Raw genomic sequence first — 15,483 nt, forward strand, 5'->3', positions numbered from 1 at the left:
TTCTTTTTTGGGGGGGGGGGGGTGAGCACCCATCCACCGAGAAGCGCGCAAGCTCGAGGGCAAAGGCGCACCCAGACCGGCGAGGGGCGCGAGGGGTGCAGAGGCGGCCGCCGGCGCGTCGCCAAAGGCCTCGCAGACCAAAGCGTCGTCGAGCGCGGCGGCGCTGTCGGCGGCGGCGGGCATGCTCGGCAAGCCGGCGGCCTCGGCGCCTCGCTTTCGGCGCTGCGTCCCGCGAGGGGAGGGGCCGGGAGAGGCTGCGGACGAGGCTGCCGTCTCCGTGGACTCTCCTCCACCCAAGGCCTCTCCTCCACCCAAGGCTTCCTCCGGCTGGTTGACGTGCGGCGCCGCCTCGCCGCCCGCCCGGTGCCCTCCCGCCGGCTCGCGCCCGCCGCTGGTGAGCTCCTATGGGACGTGTCGCGGACGAGTCGGGGGACGGCGTGTGCAGCCTCTCCCGCGCCGCCCGTGCGCTCCTCGTAGGCGTCCGGCGAGAGCGCCTCGAAGGCGGACGGCAGCGCCGGCGGAGAGAGGAGGTGGGAGAGCCGCTGCGTCGGGGAGAAGGCGCCGCTCGCACCCTCCGCCGCACCCTCCGCCTCGGGCGCGGGCGGACCGGGCGGAGGCGGGGCGGAGGCGGGCGCTGCGCGCGTGGCGGCAGAGCGCGCAGCCACGCGCAGCAGCAGGCCGGAGCTCGCCTCCCCTCCCTCCCCCTCCCCCTCGTCTGTCTGGAGCGCCGCCATCGCGGCGAGCGGCGCCGAGCTCGAGCGGCGGCGCGAGGCGGCGCGGCTCGGCCGCCGCTTCAGAGCAACGCCCTGCTTGGGACCGGCCTGCGCCTCGGGAGCGGGGAAGACGCCCTCGGGCGGCGGCGGCGGCGGCGGCTGCAGGGGCTGCGTCGGCGCCGCCTGTTGCGGCTGCGGAGGCTGCTGCGGCAGCGGCGGCGGCGACTGCCGAGGCGGCGACGGCAGCAGCTGCGTCGGCTCGAGAGAGGTCGGGAGAGGATGCTCTGGCGTCGACCCGGCGGAGCCAGCGCCGGAGGGGTGACAGGAGGGGCTCGGCTCGGGCCTCGGCGCGGAGGCGGTCTGCGGCAGCGGGGAGGGAGAGGAGGCTCCCGCCCCGTCCCCGCCCCCGCCCCTCGACCCGTCCCTCGACCCGTCCGGCTGTGGCGGAGCGGGGAGCGCAACGGCGCCCTCCATCGGGGGGGTGCCCGACTTCTCCAGCGAGGGGCGGCACGACTTCTCCAGCGACTTCTCCAGCGGGGGGAGGCACGACTTGCGGCGCGACGCCCTCCTCGCGAGCGGGGCGGCCACTTGCCGGCCGGGCGAGGGCGGGGGCGGGCCGGAGGGCGGGGGCGGGCCGGAGGGCGGCGAGGGCCTGGCCGGCGGGCCGGAGGGCGGGGCTGCCTCCTCCCCCGCCGCCGCATCCGGGCCGCATGGCTCCGTGTCGCGTGGCTCCGTGCCGCATGGCTCAGTGCCCGCTGCCCGTAGGCCCTCCTGCACCGGAGGGAGGCCAGAGACGCGGCGCGACTTGCGGGTCGGCTGGGCCGGCGCGCCGAGCGAGGCGCGCCGGCGGGTGCGGGGCTTCGGTGCCACCACCTCCACTGCCGGCGGCGACGGTTCTGCATCCGCTGGCGGCGGCGGCGGCGGCGGCGGCGGCGGCGCTGCCTCAGGCAGCGGCAGGGGCGGCGGCGGTGCAGCCTCAGGCAGCGGCAGGGGCGGCGGCGATTCCGCATCGTCCGGCGAGGGCGGGGGCGGGGCTGCGTCGGTCGGCAGTCGCGGTGCTGCGTCCTCCATCGGCAGCGGCGTCGCTGACTCCGGCGGCACGTTGTCCGGCGGCGGCGGCGGCGGGTCTTCGGCCGGCGGCGACCGGAGCGGCGAAAGCGGGGACTGCGGTTGCGTCGACTGCGGCTGCGGAAGCTCCTGGTCGGCGCCTCCCGGCTGCACTGCAGGTGACGCAGCGGGAGGTGGCACCTCGAGCGCCTCCGCTTCGTCGGCAGCAGGGAAGGCGGCTCGTGGCGGCGGCAGCGACGTTTCCGCACCGGCCGAGCCCGGCGGAGGGGGAGCCGCGGGATACGCGCGAGGGCGTGCGGGACTCGCGCAGTTGTTCGCCGGGGCTAGGGCGGGCGACTCCAACAGCCTGTTCGCCGGGAGGATGCTCGATTTTCGCTTGCGCTTACCCGCGTTGAAGAATGCCGACAGCGCTGCGGACGTCGCTGCCGCGGAGTTCTCCTTGTCGAGCGCGCCGAGGTCGAGCCCACGAATGAGCCGACTCATCGCTGGAGGGGGGGCGAGCGAGCAGCACTAGAGCGGTCAGTTCAACACTGCGCTCGACAAAAGAATTCTGACGCCGCAAAAGGCGGACACACACGCAGCGTGCCGTTCTCCCATCCCTCCCTTGGGTTGTGTGTTTTCTTTCTTTCTTTTACACGCACGAGACAGAGGAGAGCGACGCGACAGAGGAAGAAGCGACAAGGGAGAGCACGACGAGAAGGGGGCGACCGCGAGGTGGCACGAAGGTCGCAGCGAGAATCGGAGAGAGACTGCGAAGAGAGATAGGAAGAGGCGGACGCCCAAGGGTGGGCGACGGCTAGTGCACCTCACCCCTCTCCTTAAATCCCTGTGTGGTGGCGGCGTGCCGTCCTCCCATCCCTCCCTTGGGTTGTCCGTTTTCTTTCTTTCTTTACACACGCACGATTCACACGACAGACAACGCGCAGCCCCCCGGGGGGGGAGACGACGGCTTCCTCCTCGCCACACACAAAAGCCGCCGTCCGAACTCCCCCCCGCTCCTCCGTGCTCCGGGACACCCGCCACCCCTCCCGCCTCCCCTCTGAGAGAGAGAGAGAAAAACAACGTTAGTTCCCCTCTGAGTCTCCTGTGTGGGCACAGGGGACAGTTCCTCTTCACCCCTCCGCCATGCAAGTTCCTGTGGGGTGTCCGTTTTCCTTCCTTTCTTCAGGACAACATTATGTTCAGAGAGACACAGCGGATCAAAAGTCGTCACCGCGGAGCGACCAACTCCCAATCGCCCGCAGGAGCGCCGATGGCCCGCCCAAGATGTAAGTGGCCGATCCCGCAGCCGTCGGGGGTAGGCCACGCGCCTCAGGCTGGTACGCCCCACTCAGCCACACGCCCCAGCCCGCCATGATCACCCTCCGCTCCAGATACTCCGTGATTGCCAGGATCGCCCTATACCCCTCGTCCTCGGCCCAAACATTCCACGTCGTCACGGCGGTCACGGAGCGGCACTTTGAGATGACCAGGTGGCCGCAGTGGTTGAGGACCACCTCGTAATCCGGTACGAGCTCCGGCGTCGTCCGGTTTGCCACATAGTCGTTGCTGCACAGGATGTACGGGTCGTCCGTCCCACACACCATCAGCGTAGGCACCAGCACCGTCCCTAGGTCCATGCTCTGCGGCATCCCATCCTCCGGCCCGGGCGTGCCGCCCAGCCGCTCGTACATCTCCTATCGGGCGTGTCGTGGGCGTGTCGTGGACGTGTCGTGGGCGTGTGCCGCCCAGCCGCTCTTGCATCTCCTTGACGCTGGTGATCATCGTCGCGGCCATCGAGTTGGCAGCGAAGAGGCCGAACGAGCCGTAGCCGATGAGGGGCGGCAGCGCCATGTACTTTGGGATGGTGCCGTGGTACCATTTCAGGCCATTGGAGGGCAGGATCCTGAACCTGTGTGGTGAATTCCAGAGGGGTGGAGCCGAGAGGAATATGCCTGGATCCCGACGGGCCGTCCATCGGGACGGTCGGTCCAAGGCGAGGCGTCATAAATCGAGAATACGGCGCGTCGTGGCTCAACCGTCATATTCACGTTAATGAATACAGGAATGTGAATGTGGCATCTAGAACGTTGAACAGGTAGTCTCCCGCGTCAGGCATGTGGAAGTAGTTGAAGTAGTTGACGCCTATTGGGAGGTTTCGAGAAGGTTCAGGGAAGGTTCTGACGGCGTTGGAAGGGGTTCAAGCAGTTGACGCCAAACTGCTGGGCCGCCACTGCGTTCTCCCCATACAGGGCGCTGCTGAAGACGTCCGGGTGCGGCACAGCCAGCGAGACAAACGTGCTGAGCCGGCTCGCCTGAGGTAGTGAGGCAAATGGTAGGTGAGCACTCTGCACGCATTGCGTGGGCAAGGACAGAGCTTTCGCCTCGGGCTGCGCCGCAGCAACCCAGCCCAGCACCGCGCCGTGGTCGTGCGCGACTACGCTGAATTTGGAGGAGGGCCCAAATGCAGCGTCGGCAAGCGCCCATACGTCCGTCACGAGCACGTCAAAGTCGTACGCCTCGAGGTCGTCTGGAGAGGCGCCTGGGCTATACCCGCGCAGATTGCAGGCGCATGTCCGCAGCTTGACTCCCGCGTCGATCCAATGATCGGTCAAGGGAAGCCAAAAGTCCGCGTCGTGCGGGAACCCGTGCAGGAGCAGCACCGGATCCGCCTCGGGCGGTCCGGAGGTGCGGCACTCGAAGCACAGACCATTGGCGCTGAGGCCTGTGCAGTCATAGCGCGAGCCGTCCCAGCAGTCGAGCGTGTGCTCTTCGCACTGCGGTGGAACCATGAAGAGTGTCGTCTCCCGGGCGATCAAGTCATCACCGTCGTCATCACTGTGGAAGGGGAAGCTGATTCCTCTCGAGGCATCTCCCATGCCGACCGCAGAGAGTGTCCCATCCCACAGTCCGCCCAAGAGGCGGGCCGACGACGGATTGAGACGCAAGGGCACCCAGCAGACGAGCGCAACGCTTAGCAGTATCAGGCCGGCGTGCGGGCGCCGTCGATGCGACGGGCCCGCGTTAGCGGTGAGCATGGTGAGGGCAAAACGGACGGACGCATGACGAAAAGCATCGAAAAGTAGTACGAATGGCAGCGTGCGACGAGCCAAAGACGCGATGCGTCAGGTGGTCGGCGGAGGTGCAGAGAAAGGCGCTGCAGGGCAGCTGCATCGAAAAGACGTGCTGCCTGCCGCTGCTCACAAACTTCGACCTCCTTCAGTACACGCTGCACCGAAAAGATTGGAACGCGCAGCGGCAGGCAATCTTTGGCGATACCTTTGTTGGACTTGGGAAGCTCAACTTCAACTCGTGCGCATGTAGCCGCTGTCTCCGCCCTCGTCAATAGTACCACGCTCCGATTCCTCACTCAGGTACGAGGACGTCTCTAGCATCATTGGCAACTCGCAGGAGCGTGCACCATTTGTTGGCCGTGCCCATTTTGACCCAGACAAGCTTCCTTCCACATTTCCGTTGTTCCTCGACAACGTCACTGGCGCGCCGGCAGACCTGGCAGCGCGGAGGAGCGCCAAAAAACTCTTCAACGAGGTGCTGCTGCTGGCTGCCACCCCCGGCTCTAGCACGGTCCACAGCGTAGCGATAGTTGCCACAACTGACTATGGACTGGTCGCACTCGCCCAGACGCTATCAACACCGAGCTGCCTTCAGCGCAGCGTCGACACGAAAGCGAGGGCAGCCGCCCACGCGCTTGGCGAGGCCATCCGCGCAGACGAGAGCGCAAATTCTCCTCCGCCGCCAGTGATGTTCAACGGCACTGTCGAGGTGCCATTCGGAGGGTCACATATCCGAGGCCACGTGATGTGGTGGATACACTACGTCATCCTTGGGATCGACCTGAAAGCAGACTCGGCGCTCCTAGAGGATGTGGGCCTCCTTATGCGAGAGGACAGGCTGCTCGATCCTCTCGGCCCGCTGGAGAAATGCGCACCCATGAAGGCGCCGGCCGGGCTCTTTGCTGCCGTTCGCATGGGCGCGCACCGCGCACGACGCGCACTCGTGAGATGCGTGCGTACCCCCGCCCCCCCGCCCGTCCGCCCTCCACAGCTGGCATGAATGGCCTGTGCGCCGGTCTTTGGTGCGGCTGGCGCGAGCGCGGGCCGCTTGAGCGGGTCCTCTCGGCTTACGAGGCGCGCGCGCGCCCCCCCCCCCCCCGCCACATAACTTCAGCACTCCCCACACCGCACTTACTTGACCGAGACGCCGGCGGAGTCGCCAGGCATCGCCGGCCTTTGCGGACTTGCCTTGGCTCGACTCCGAGTTCGGCTCGCGCAGAGCCGCCGCCGAGCTAATGCTCACCACTCTTACCTTTGCTGCGTTTCTCGGCTCGGTGAACTTGCTCGCGGCCACTCTCTCCCACCTGCCAGAGTCGGCCGCCGCCGCCGCCGCCTCCGAGCTCGGCGATGACGGGCCGCTTACTTGCTTTGTGCTCGAGAGCGTCCGCCTCGCCGCGCCTGTCAACCAGATCAACGTCTACTTGAGCGAGGCGAAGACGGTGGTAATTGGCAAGGGGGAGGAGGCGCGTGAGGTGGCCTTCCCTGCGGGGACGCGCTGCGCAGCAAACATCATGGGCGGCTGCTCAGACGCGGAGGTCTGGCCAGACCCAACGTCATTCGACCCGTGCCGTGCCAACCTCAAGGCGGCATCGCTCAACTTCAATGCCATCGGCTACAAGGATGCGGTCGCCGATCTGCCTCGATCGTCCTTCGACCCGCCTGGCGCGGGCGGCTGTCCGCACTTGAGTCGGGAGCAGGCGGAGCAGGCTGAGGCGCAATGGGATGCCTCGCGCGTGTGCCCTGGTCGGTTCCTGACTACGGGTATGGCTGCGGCGGTGGTGCGCGCGTATCACGCGCTGGAGCCGCCTGCTGTTGCATCCATACCTGTTCTGCAGCAGCACCATGCAAAACGGTACCTGGCCCTCGCCGCTCGCATGGACGTTGCCGCTACCGCCATAGCAAGGGGTGTCAACTCCTCGACGTACGTAAAATTGAGGAGAGGCGGTTAGTTGCGTTGCCAGCAAGCTTGCAGGATGCTCTCATGTTGCACATTGGCGCTTCGTCACAGTCATGAGAGTTTGAGCGGACGGAGAACTCGCGAAGAGAACTCGACACTACGGGTACGATTCCTGTTGCGTTCAGGTGTAGTTCTAGCTTCTACGGTTGTTTGGTCTCCACATCTCTCCATTGTTAACAAAAAACAACCTTATTGAAACGACTCAGAACCGAGAGCCCGCAGGACTGCCGCCTCGACTTCGGTCGCCGTGGGCGGGACGCTAGTCTCCCACGCCCGCGCTTCGAGCGCCTCAGTCACCGACCGTGCCACGGTCTTGAAATGCTGGCGGCCGAGGTCGCGGCGGTGCAATGCCGCCTTGACGAGGGCGAGGATGGCTGCTTTGCCAATCGCGCCAGCGGGCTCTGACCGCTTTCGCTTGAGCGCACGTCTGGCTGCCGCTGCTGTGTCGGCGCTGTCGGCAACCACGGCGGCGGCCGGCGCAATGCTGCATTCCGCGTCTCCGGTGCAAGCGGTGCAAGACGCCTCGGGCGAGGCCTCTTTCGGGGCCTCTTTCGACTTGTCGAGCCCGCTGCCGCTGCCGGCCTTCACCATCAGTGCCTCTCCCAACAGGGCGTGCAAAGCGGCAGCTGCGCGATCTCGCAGCGGCGCAGATTGCGCGTTCGCTGAGAGCAACAGCAACACCTTGCCAAGCCCCCGCGACTGCTGCAGATATGCCGGAGAGGACGCCGGCGCCACCGCCTCGCACACGGCCATCGCCGCAAGCTGCATCTTGCGATGCTGCTCGGGAGAGGAGCCGGCGGCGGGGCGAGCCGCCAGCCAGCGGCGCAGCATCGAGAGCACTCCGTTGCGGACGAGCGGCACAAGCATCTCCCTGGACGCGATTGCCGTCATGAGGGTGGGCAGCACTCTCGCCCGCGCCTCCGTCGGCATCGCCGCAGCGGTACGGTCGAGCGACACGGCATGGTGGCATCGCCGCACGAGTGCGAGCGCATCCTCCTCGCGGGCAACCGCTAGCGCCAGGGCCGCCGCCGCCGCTGCCGCCGCCGTCGCCACGGGTGGTGGTCTCGCTGCCGGCGCCAATGCGACGGGTGGCGCTGACCCGCCCAAGAAGTCGCCGTCGAGAAGCCGCTCGACGACAGACGAGCCCACGCTCCCGCCCCTCCCGCCACCCTGTCCCGCCGCGCCGCGCCGACCCGAACCGCCTCGCCCCGGCACGCGGCCCCTCCCCGCCCCTTCTGCCCTCCCCGCCCCTTCTGCCGGCCGGCTGGCGGTGCTCGAGCCGGGAGGAGCCATCACCGCTGCAGGCGCGGCTGCGACCGTGGGAGCGGCAATCGGCACAGCGCCCGCGGCTGTCCCAGCCGCGGGGGCTGGCGCCGGAGGGGCAGGCGCCGCTTCGCGCCTCGCCGCTCGCCATGCGGCTGCCGCTTGTGCGATCGAAGCGCCGGCCTTGGGGCGGCGCTTCTCCTCGCCGCTTTGCGCGGCGGGCGCAGCGGCGGGCGAGGCGGCCGGCGAGGCGGTAGCAGCAGGGGGCAGCCTGGCGCCGCCGCCGCGCACGGAGGGCACCGTGCGAGAGGCGGCAGGGCGAGAGGCTGCGGGGCGGCGCACGGCGTCTCCCTTCCAGCGGCGCGCGGGAATGGCGTCTGCGCGCTCCCAGCTCTCCCACGCGATCGCCTCGATGTCGGCGTCGGTGAGCGAGGGCGTGCCAGCGGCGCGCGAGGGGCGGCGCGCGAGCACCTGCGGCGGCGGCGGTGCTCCAAAGACGGCGTCCGGATCGGGCTGCTGCGAGACGCGGCTCGGCCCGGCGGCGCTCGCCTGGCCTGGAGACCTCCGCTTGGACGCTGCGCCAGAGGGGCGGGGGGCCGCAGGGCGGTGCCCGGCCGGCCGCCAGCGGACGCCGCGCGACTCGGCGAGGGAGTCGAGCAGCGCCGCCCACTGGCGAAGCGCCCGCAGCCGCCGGCGCGGCGAGGAGGCGGCTCTGTTCTCTCCGCCGCCGGCCGGCTGGTCCGATCGGGCTGGCGCACGCGGCTCGCCCAGAGGTCGCGCCAAGCCCGGCGGGGCACGCGGCAGCGGCGGGGATGCCAGCGCTGCCAGCGGCCCGCTGCCGCCGCCCCTCGCGGCTTGTTGCTGCCGCCGGCTCGGCCAGGCTCCAATCGAGAGGGGAGCGGTCGAGCCCGGCGCCGGCGCCGGCGAGGGCGACGCCGCCGCCGCCGTCCACGTGGGTCGAAGGTGGTCGAGCGGGCACGGCACAAGGCCGCCCGCGTCCGGGCCCGAGGGAAGCCCGCTCGCAGGCCCGCTCGCAGGAGGCGGGGCGGCAGCCTCACGTGCAGCGCGGGCGGCGGTGGCGGGGCGCGAGGCGGCACGGCTTCGGGACGCAGCGAGGGGTGGAGCAGGGCTGGCAGCGGCTTCTGCGGCCGCGATGCAGTCGGCGGAAGCGGCGGGGGGTGTCGGAGGGGCGGGAGGATTTGTGGTGGTGGTGGAGGGATGGTTTGTGGTGGCCGCCCCTCCGTCCGTGTGAGCCGAGGAAGAGGGGGAGGATCGGGTGGAGAGGCACGCTGCCAGCGAGGCGGCCAGGGAAGGCTGGCCGGCGGCCGTTGGAGCGGCCGCGGCAGGAGCGGTAGCGGTGGCAGGGGCGGCGGTGGCAGATACGGCGGTCGCAGAGGCGGCGGCGGGTGTGGAGGCGTCGGGTAGGGCGGGTGCGGTGGTTGTAGCGGCGGCGGCGGGAGGTGGAGAAACGGCGGCAGTGGCGGCGGCGGCGGCGGCGGAGGCGGAGGCGGCGGCGGAGGCGGAGGCGGAGGCGGAGGCGGAGGCGGCGGCGGCGGCGGAGGCGGAGGCGGAGGCGGAGGCGGAGGCGGAGGCGGAGGCGGAGGCGGAGGCGGAGGCGGAGGCGGAGGCGGAGGCGGAGGCGCTTGACGGAGACGCACCCTTCTCCGGAGAGGGAGCTGCTCCCTTGCAGAGCAGCCTCGCTAGGCGGGCGCGCATCGTCTCGCAAGGCTGGCAGACGAAGCGGGCGGCCAGCGCCTCCATGTTGGCTGCCGCGGCGCCGCCGTCGTCGTCGTCGTCACCGCCGCCGACCGAGCCGTTGGCGTCTGCAGCGGCTGCGGCGGCACTTGGGGCGCGCTCCTCTGCGCTGCTGGCCTCCTCGGCGTTCCCCGCGTCGCACCCGCCCGGAGCGTGGTACCACTTGCTGCAGAGCAGGCAGCGGAGCAGCTCACCGTCACCGCCGCCGCACGCGCCACACACCGGCACAGGAAGCAGGGGGAGCAGGGCGGGCCCGCCCTCGCCGCTCGCCGCCTCGCCGCCGCCTCCCTCCCCCTGCGCGCCACCTCCGTCGCCGTCAGCTCCCTCCGGCTGCTCCTGCGCCCGCACGCTCGGCGCCTCAGCCACCAACGAGCCGCTCGCATCGAGCTCCACCGCCACCGCCGCCGTGTGGTCGTACACGAGGTAGCTCTTGTCGGCAGCGCGCAGCGACTGCAGCAGACTGCGCGCCAGCCCGCCGCGGTCCGAGAGGCGCTGCCGCCGCCAAAAGGCCATCGCGATCGGGCCGATGTCGGACTGGGTCAGCAGCAGAGCGGGCGGGCCGGGCGCCCCCGTGGGCTGCAGCGCCCAGCCGTGCCCCTCGCCGCGCGGCTGCGGCGAGGCGGCCCGCTCGGCGAGCAGCCGCGCCACCCGCTTCAAGGCGTTGACGACCCTCGTGCCGTGGCCGTGGCCGCACACTCCGGGGCGCTGGCCAACCACGATCAGAAGCACCTCGAGCACGATGCGCCGGCCGGGCGCGAGGCCGCCGTTTGGACCAACAAGCTGCTGCTGCCGCCGCCCGCCCGCCTCTCCGCGCACCCAGTAGGCGCGGAACGTGGCGCCGCCGAGCAGAGCGCCGTCGGCGCGTCTGCAGAGCCCGAGCGTCGCATTGTGCTTGTGTCGGTAGATGAGGTTGTGCAGATGCGAGCGCTCCCGCAGCGCCGGCAGCAGCTCGTCGCAGAGGCACTTGTACTGCCGCAGCCAGCGGAGCTGCTTTGCCGCGCCACCGCCGCGAGCCGGGGCGCAGTGCACGAGCTCGACCGGCGATGAGGCCTCATGGTTGACCTGCCGACAGACCTGGTCGACCGCCGCTTCCAGCGGTGCGGCGGCGATACCGACCACTTTGGCCGTGGCCATCGCATACGGTTACCTGCTTCGGCGAGCGTCGTCGTCGCTAGATCCAAAGAGACGCGGCCGGTGCCAGCCCTTCTGTGCGGCCATTCTGGGGGAAATAAAGAATGTCGCCGGGCGCTGCTACAGCGGCGCGAGAAGCAGGCAGCGGCGAGTCTGGCCGTTCTCTCGACGCCGGCCGGCGAGGGTGGCGGCCTGTGGCCGGCTGGTGGGCGGAGAGCAGCCACAACCGGCGTGGGGGTGCTCAGGAGGCTGCGCGGCGACAAAGTGGTACCACTTTCGCCTCTGGGCCGGCGCGGGGCCCCCCGGAGGCACCGTGCGCCGCGCCGCAGTGCGGAAACGGGGCTCCGGCGCTCAGAGTCGCTCAGAGCACCAACTTCCCGAATGAGTACGGTTAAGTAGAGGGCAGATTTGGAGAGATCTCGAGGAGTACATACAGATAGACCCTCCAACCACCAGAAAACTCCGACCTGATCGGTCGTACTGACCGCCGACAGATCACTCCAGACAGCAGACAGGCCGACGTCTGCACGCGGCCGGCCGGGCGAGAGGCTTGACACGATCCGACCCTGCGACCCTGACGCTGCTGCTCTAGCTATCAGCCATGCACTGCTGACTGCTGCCACAATGTGCGACCTGTGCTGGCCCACTTGGCGGCCTTCCCGGTCAGTGGTGAGGCGCAGTTCAGAGCTGTCGATGGCGCGATGCCGCACTGGTCCCACATTGGTAACACGAGACCACCACGTTTGCCGGTCCAAGAGAGAGGCACCGGCGCTGTCCTGAGAAGGTGCGTGGTCCTTCTTGACTGCCCATGCGCGCGAGGCTGTGTAGGCATAGCCTCGAGAGTGCCAGCAGCCAATCCGAGGTGACGCGCATTGCGCCAGAAGCGTGCACGCAGCTGGAAGGACACCTTCCTACTGGCCGTACGATCAGGTCGTCACTGAATGCTTGATACTAAGGCCGCGAGCTATGCAGGTGATCAATTGTGCATCATGGCACGGTCAGCTGCGCCGACAGGCTGTCGCAAGGCGTGATAGCATGGCCGCAAGTACGCCGAATTCCCATGAAAACAAGTAAAAAATCGCAAAAAAGAAAAAACTCAAAAAAAATCGGCGCCTGCGGCGGGCCATGGGACCCCATCTCCCCCCCGCATGGACACCCTCTGGGGCCCCCGCGCCGGCCCAGAGACTTTCGCTGACTCGAAAGGGGGCTTGTGAACTGGGCCTTACGTGAATTCGCGCGTTGTAACATGTAAGTCGTCCAGCGAGCAGCGTCCTTATCACACACACTCAGACCAATAACTTCACAGAGACCTCACACGTAAAGGGGAAGACATGCGCGCGGGGGGCGGGGCGGGGGTGACTCTGGGTGCGAGGAGCCTGCCCCCCTTCTAGAGGTTGCGCGCCTGGCGGAGCGCGCGCGCTTCCACACCCCTCCACGGCGAGCCGCCGTGCTGCACGGAGGGGGGGAGGGGGAGGGGGGGGGGGGCATTTGCGCGCACGGGCGCGAGCCCTCAATAAGTCGGCGTCAGTCGTCGATCGTCATCGTCATCACGCGCGAGCGGGGCCGCCCGGCCGCGGGCGTGACCCCGTCGGACAAACGGCCGCTCGAGCCGCCCTGCGAGGCGAGCGAGGCGCGCTCCGCCGCCTCGGTGACGCGGTCGCGCTCGGTCCGCTCCGAGTCGGTCGACTCGTGCCGCGCGTCGCCGCCCAGCCGCAGCGACTGCAGCCGCATCCGCAGCCGCGACCAGCGCGTGCGCTTGGCGTGGAGCGAGAGGAGCGACTTGCCCATCTTCATCTGCCGGCGGCGGAGGGCGGCGGGGGTGGGGGTGGCGGGGAGGGCGGCGGGGGGCAGGAAGGGTGGCGGCGGTGGGGTGGCGGGCGGGGTGGCGGCGGGGGGCGCTGGAGCGATGGGAGTGCGTTTGGGCCTGGAGCGACTCGCCAAAGGCGAGCTTGAGGGGAGCGCGCAGCCGGATGAAGGTGCCGTTGGAGGACTCGCGGTCGTGCAGCCAGAACTGGCCGTTCTGGTGGATGATGAAGGCGTGCTCGCCTGCTCACAGGCCGCTCGAGGTGAGGGCGGGCTGCTCACCCCGCCGTCGCGTGACGGGGCGGGTCTGCGCGCGCCAGAGACCGAGTGGTCCGGGATCGAGACGTCGTTGTGCTCCGAGAAGCGGCCGAGCGAGGCGGTGGAGTGGCGGTTGAAGGAGATCCAGTGGCGCAGCTTGAGCGTGCGGTGGTTGGACCACGACTCGAGCATGATCGCCGGCGAGTGGATCATCATCGCCTGCGCCGACTCTGGGTACTTTGCCTTGCAAATCGGGCAGTGCGTGTTGACAGCGCTCGACCCCTCGGGCTGCATCCAGCGCTGCAGGCACTGCAGGTGCACGTACTTTACGGTGCCGGTGCACTGGCACAGGTTGAGCAGCGGGTTGCCGTGGCACCCCGACTCGTAACAGATGTAGCACTGCGGCCGCTGCAGGTCGCCGTCGCCCTCCTCCTCCTCCACGTCCGTGTCGCGCTCGTCCTCGTCGATGACGCACTCGGGCAGCGCGGCGTCCTGCACCAGCTGCATCTGCGTCGCGGCGTCGTCCTCCAGCCGGATCTTCGACACGAGCACGTACGCCTGCCCCAGCCGGAAGATATCTCCCTCCTGCAGCCGCCACGGGATCAGCCGCGCGCCGCGCATCCCGACTTTGAGAAAGACGTCGCCGCGCGAGCACGGGAAGCCGGGCGTGCTGCTCGCCACCCGGTTCTCGTCCATCACCGGGCTGAACCAGAAGACGTTGTCCTCGCGGTCGAAGCGGATAAACGCTCGCCGGCCGGAGAGCTGGAGGCAGGGGGAGCGCAGGGGCTCTCGGAAGGGGGCGCCGCGTGCGCCGCGCGCGGGTGGGGCGCGATGAGGTGTGCGCCGGCGCGCGCGCCTTCCAGTCGCGCAGCAGGATCGAGGTGGCGCCGCCCGACGCCTCCCTCGCCTCCTCCGCCTCTGGCCCCTCGCTGTTTCGCGCGAGCGCGTTCAGCGTCGCGCCAGACTCATCCACTGTGTAATCCTGCTGCAAAATCCGGCTGGAGCTGTTGCGCTGCGACTGGTACGTCTGCACCGACACGTTGACCCACCCCCGCGACTTGGAGCTCGATCCCATCCAGCAGCGGCCCAGCGGCCCAACAGCGTCCTGCGAGAAAGACAGCGCCCACTCTGGCTCAAGGCATTCTTTCCTCTCCCTCGTATCCTTCAGGTATACTGTACCACCGCTTGTCGCCCGTGCTAGGTCGGGGGGCGAAGCGCTCCCAGACCGACTGGAAGGCGCGGGACAGGTCGGCCGCGAGGTCCGGCCACTCGACGTGTGAAAAGAGCTGTGTAACCATCACATCGGCGGTCGGCAGGTGCATGCCTGCCGACTCTGCTCGCCCACCTGGTGGTGGCGGCGGCGCCGCCGCTGACGACGGTACTGCGACCGGCGGCAACAGCGGCGCTGCCAGCGTCGTCAACAGCGTCGGCGCAGGCGGCCGGCAGCGACTGCCGGCGAACGAGCAGACGGTGCTGCACGCTTACGCTTCACTGCATGAAGCCAACACTGTCGCTCTCGACGCAGAGCACCTCGGTGGTGGTGTCGATGCGGTGGTGGAGGTGGTGGAGGAGGCGGAGGGCGCTGCGGCGGCGCTCCGTGAGGACGCGCAGCGGGCTCTCGCCAGTGCCGCAGACGCAGCGGCTTCAGGTGGCGGCTGCTACGGCAAAAGCCATGCTGAGGCTTGGGCGGAGAGTGCGGCGCTGGAGCAGTGGGCAGACGAGCTCGAAGAGCTCGCCGAGCTCGCGGCAGCGGCGGAAGACGCGGATGGATCAGATCAAGACGAACCGAAGAGCGCCAGGACATCTACAGCGAGCTGTGAGCTACCACTTTCTTCCCGCTACGCTCGTGTTATTGGAGATGTTCAAGATGCAGTTTATCGGGCCGACGATCGGCAGCGAGGAGATATTCCTCGCCTCGCTGCTCATCGTGGGCATTCGTTCAAGATGCTGAGCGACCGCGCGACGGCGACGGCGGCTGCTGCTGCTGCTGCCGCTGCTTCTGCCGCTGTTGTTGTCTCTGTTGCGGTTGCTGCCATAGCTGCTGCGGCCGCACCACCCGGCGAGGCCATCCTCGCGCGCACGGACGCTACAGGCGCGGGCGCGGGGGTGGAGGGTGCGTATGAGGCGGAGATGATGGAGGCGCTCGCCGCGTGCGGCGATTGAGCGCCTCCCTCTCTCTCCGGCTGCGCGCCTGACCGGTGCGGCCTCCGAGTCGGCGTCTAGCGCGCGCGATAAGGTTTTTGCTCGCCTTCCCTGGGACCCCGTGTTGCGTGACTCTGTGCGATTTCGGGTCCGGGGTTGTGCGTTTACGTGAAAAGGGCGTGCTGCCCATCTCGGTGAGTAGCTGCCGGTCCCCGGCGAGGTTCGCCCCTGACGCGACGTACTCGAACCAGACGCTGATATCGAGCGCCAGGCACAGCGCGTGGAAGATGTGGATCAGACGGGCGCAGTCTGCATCCTTGCAGTCGCCCTTACCGAGGCC

At 69.2% G+C, this 15,483-nt stretch overlaps 3 protein-coding genes across 3 annotated transcripts in view; all 3 read right to left on the minus strand.

The window, feature by feature from the left end:
* Positions 1-2,264, minus strand: part of EMIHUDRAFT_111480 (hypothetical protein) — a gene marked incomplete at both ends in the record, with an annotated part of 4,509 nt that extends 2,245 nt beyond the window's left edge. Inside the window, 2 exons of the mRNA XM_005786314.1 lie at positions 72-222; positions 423-2,264. Of these exons, the coding sequence (XP_005786371.1) occupies positions 72-222; positions 423-2,264 (1,993 nt within the window). The remainder of the gene's footprint in view (positions 1-71; positions 223-422) is intronic.
* A 716-nt stretch (positions 2,265-2,980) lies between these two features.
* EMIHUDRAFT_229035 (hypothetical protein) lies at positions 2,981-4,798 on the minus strand (the record flags this gene model as incomplete). Its single annotated transcript, XM_005786315.1, has 3 exons — positions 2,981-3,418; positions 3,534-3,672; positions 4,011-4,798. The coding sequence occupies 3 exons, from the start codon at positions 4,796-4,798 to the stop codon at positions 2,981-2,983; spliced, it is 1,365 nt and encodes a 454-aa protein (XP_005786372.1).
* Positions 4,799-12,168: 7,370 nt separating this feature from the next.
* EMIHUDRAFT_441401 (hypothetical protein) lies at positions 12,169-14,076 on the minus strand (the record flags this gene model as incomplete). Its single annotated transcript, XM_005786316.1, has 5 exons — positions 12,169-12,734; positions 12,875-12,986; positions 13,042-13,671; positions 13,711-13,857; positions 13,898-14,076. The coding sequence occupies 5 exons, from the start codon at positions 14,074-14,076 to the stop codon at positions 12,465-12,467; spliced, it is 1,338 nt and encodes a 445-aa protein (XP_005786373.1). The 3' UTR covers positions 12,169-12,464.
* Positions 14,077-15,483: the final 1,407 nt, after the last annotated feature.

This window comes from Emiliania huxleyi, assembly GCF_000372725.1.
Source record: "Emiliania huxleyi CCMP1516 chromosome Unknown EMIHUscaffold_152, whole genome shotgun sequence".
Classification (NCBI taxonomy): domain Eukaryota; phylum Haptophyta; order Isochrysidales; family Noelaerhabdaceae; genus Emiliania; species Emiliania huxleyi.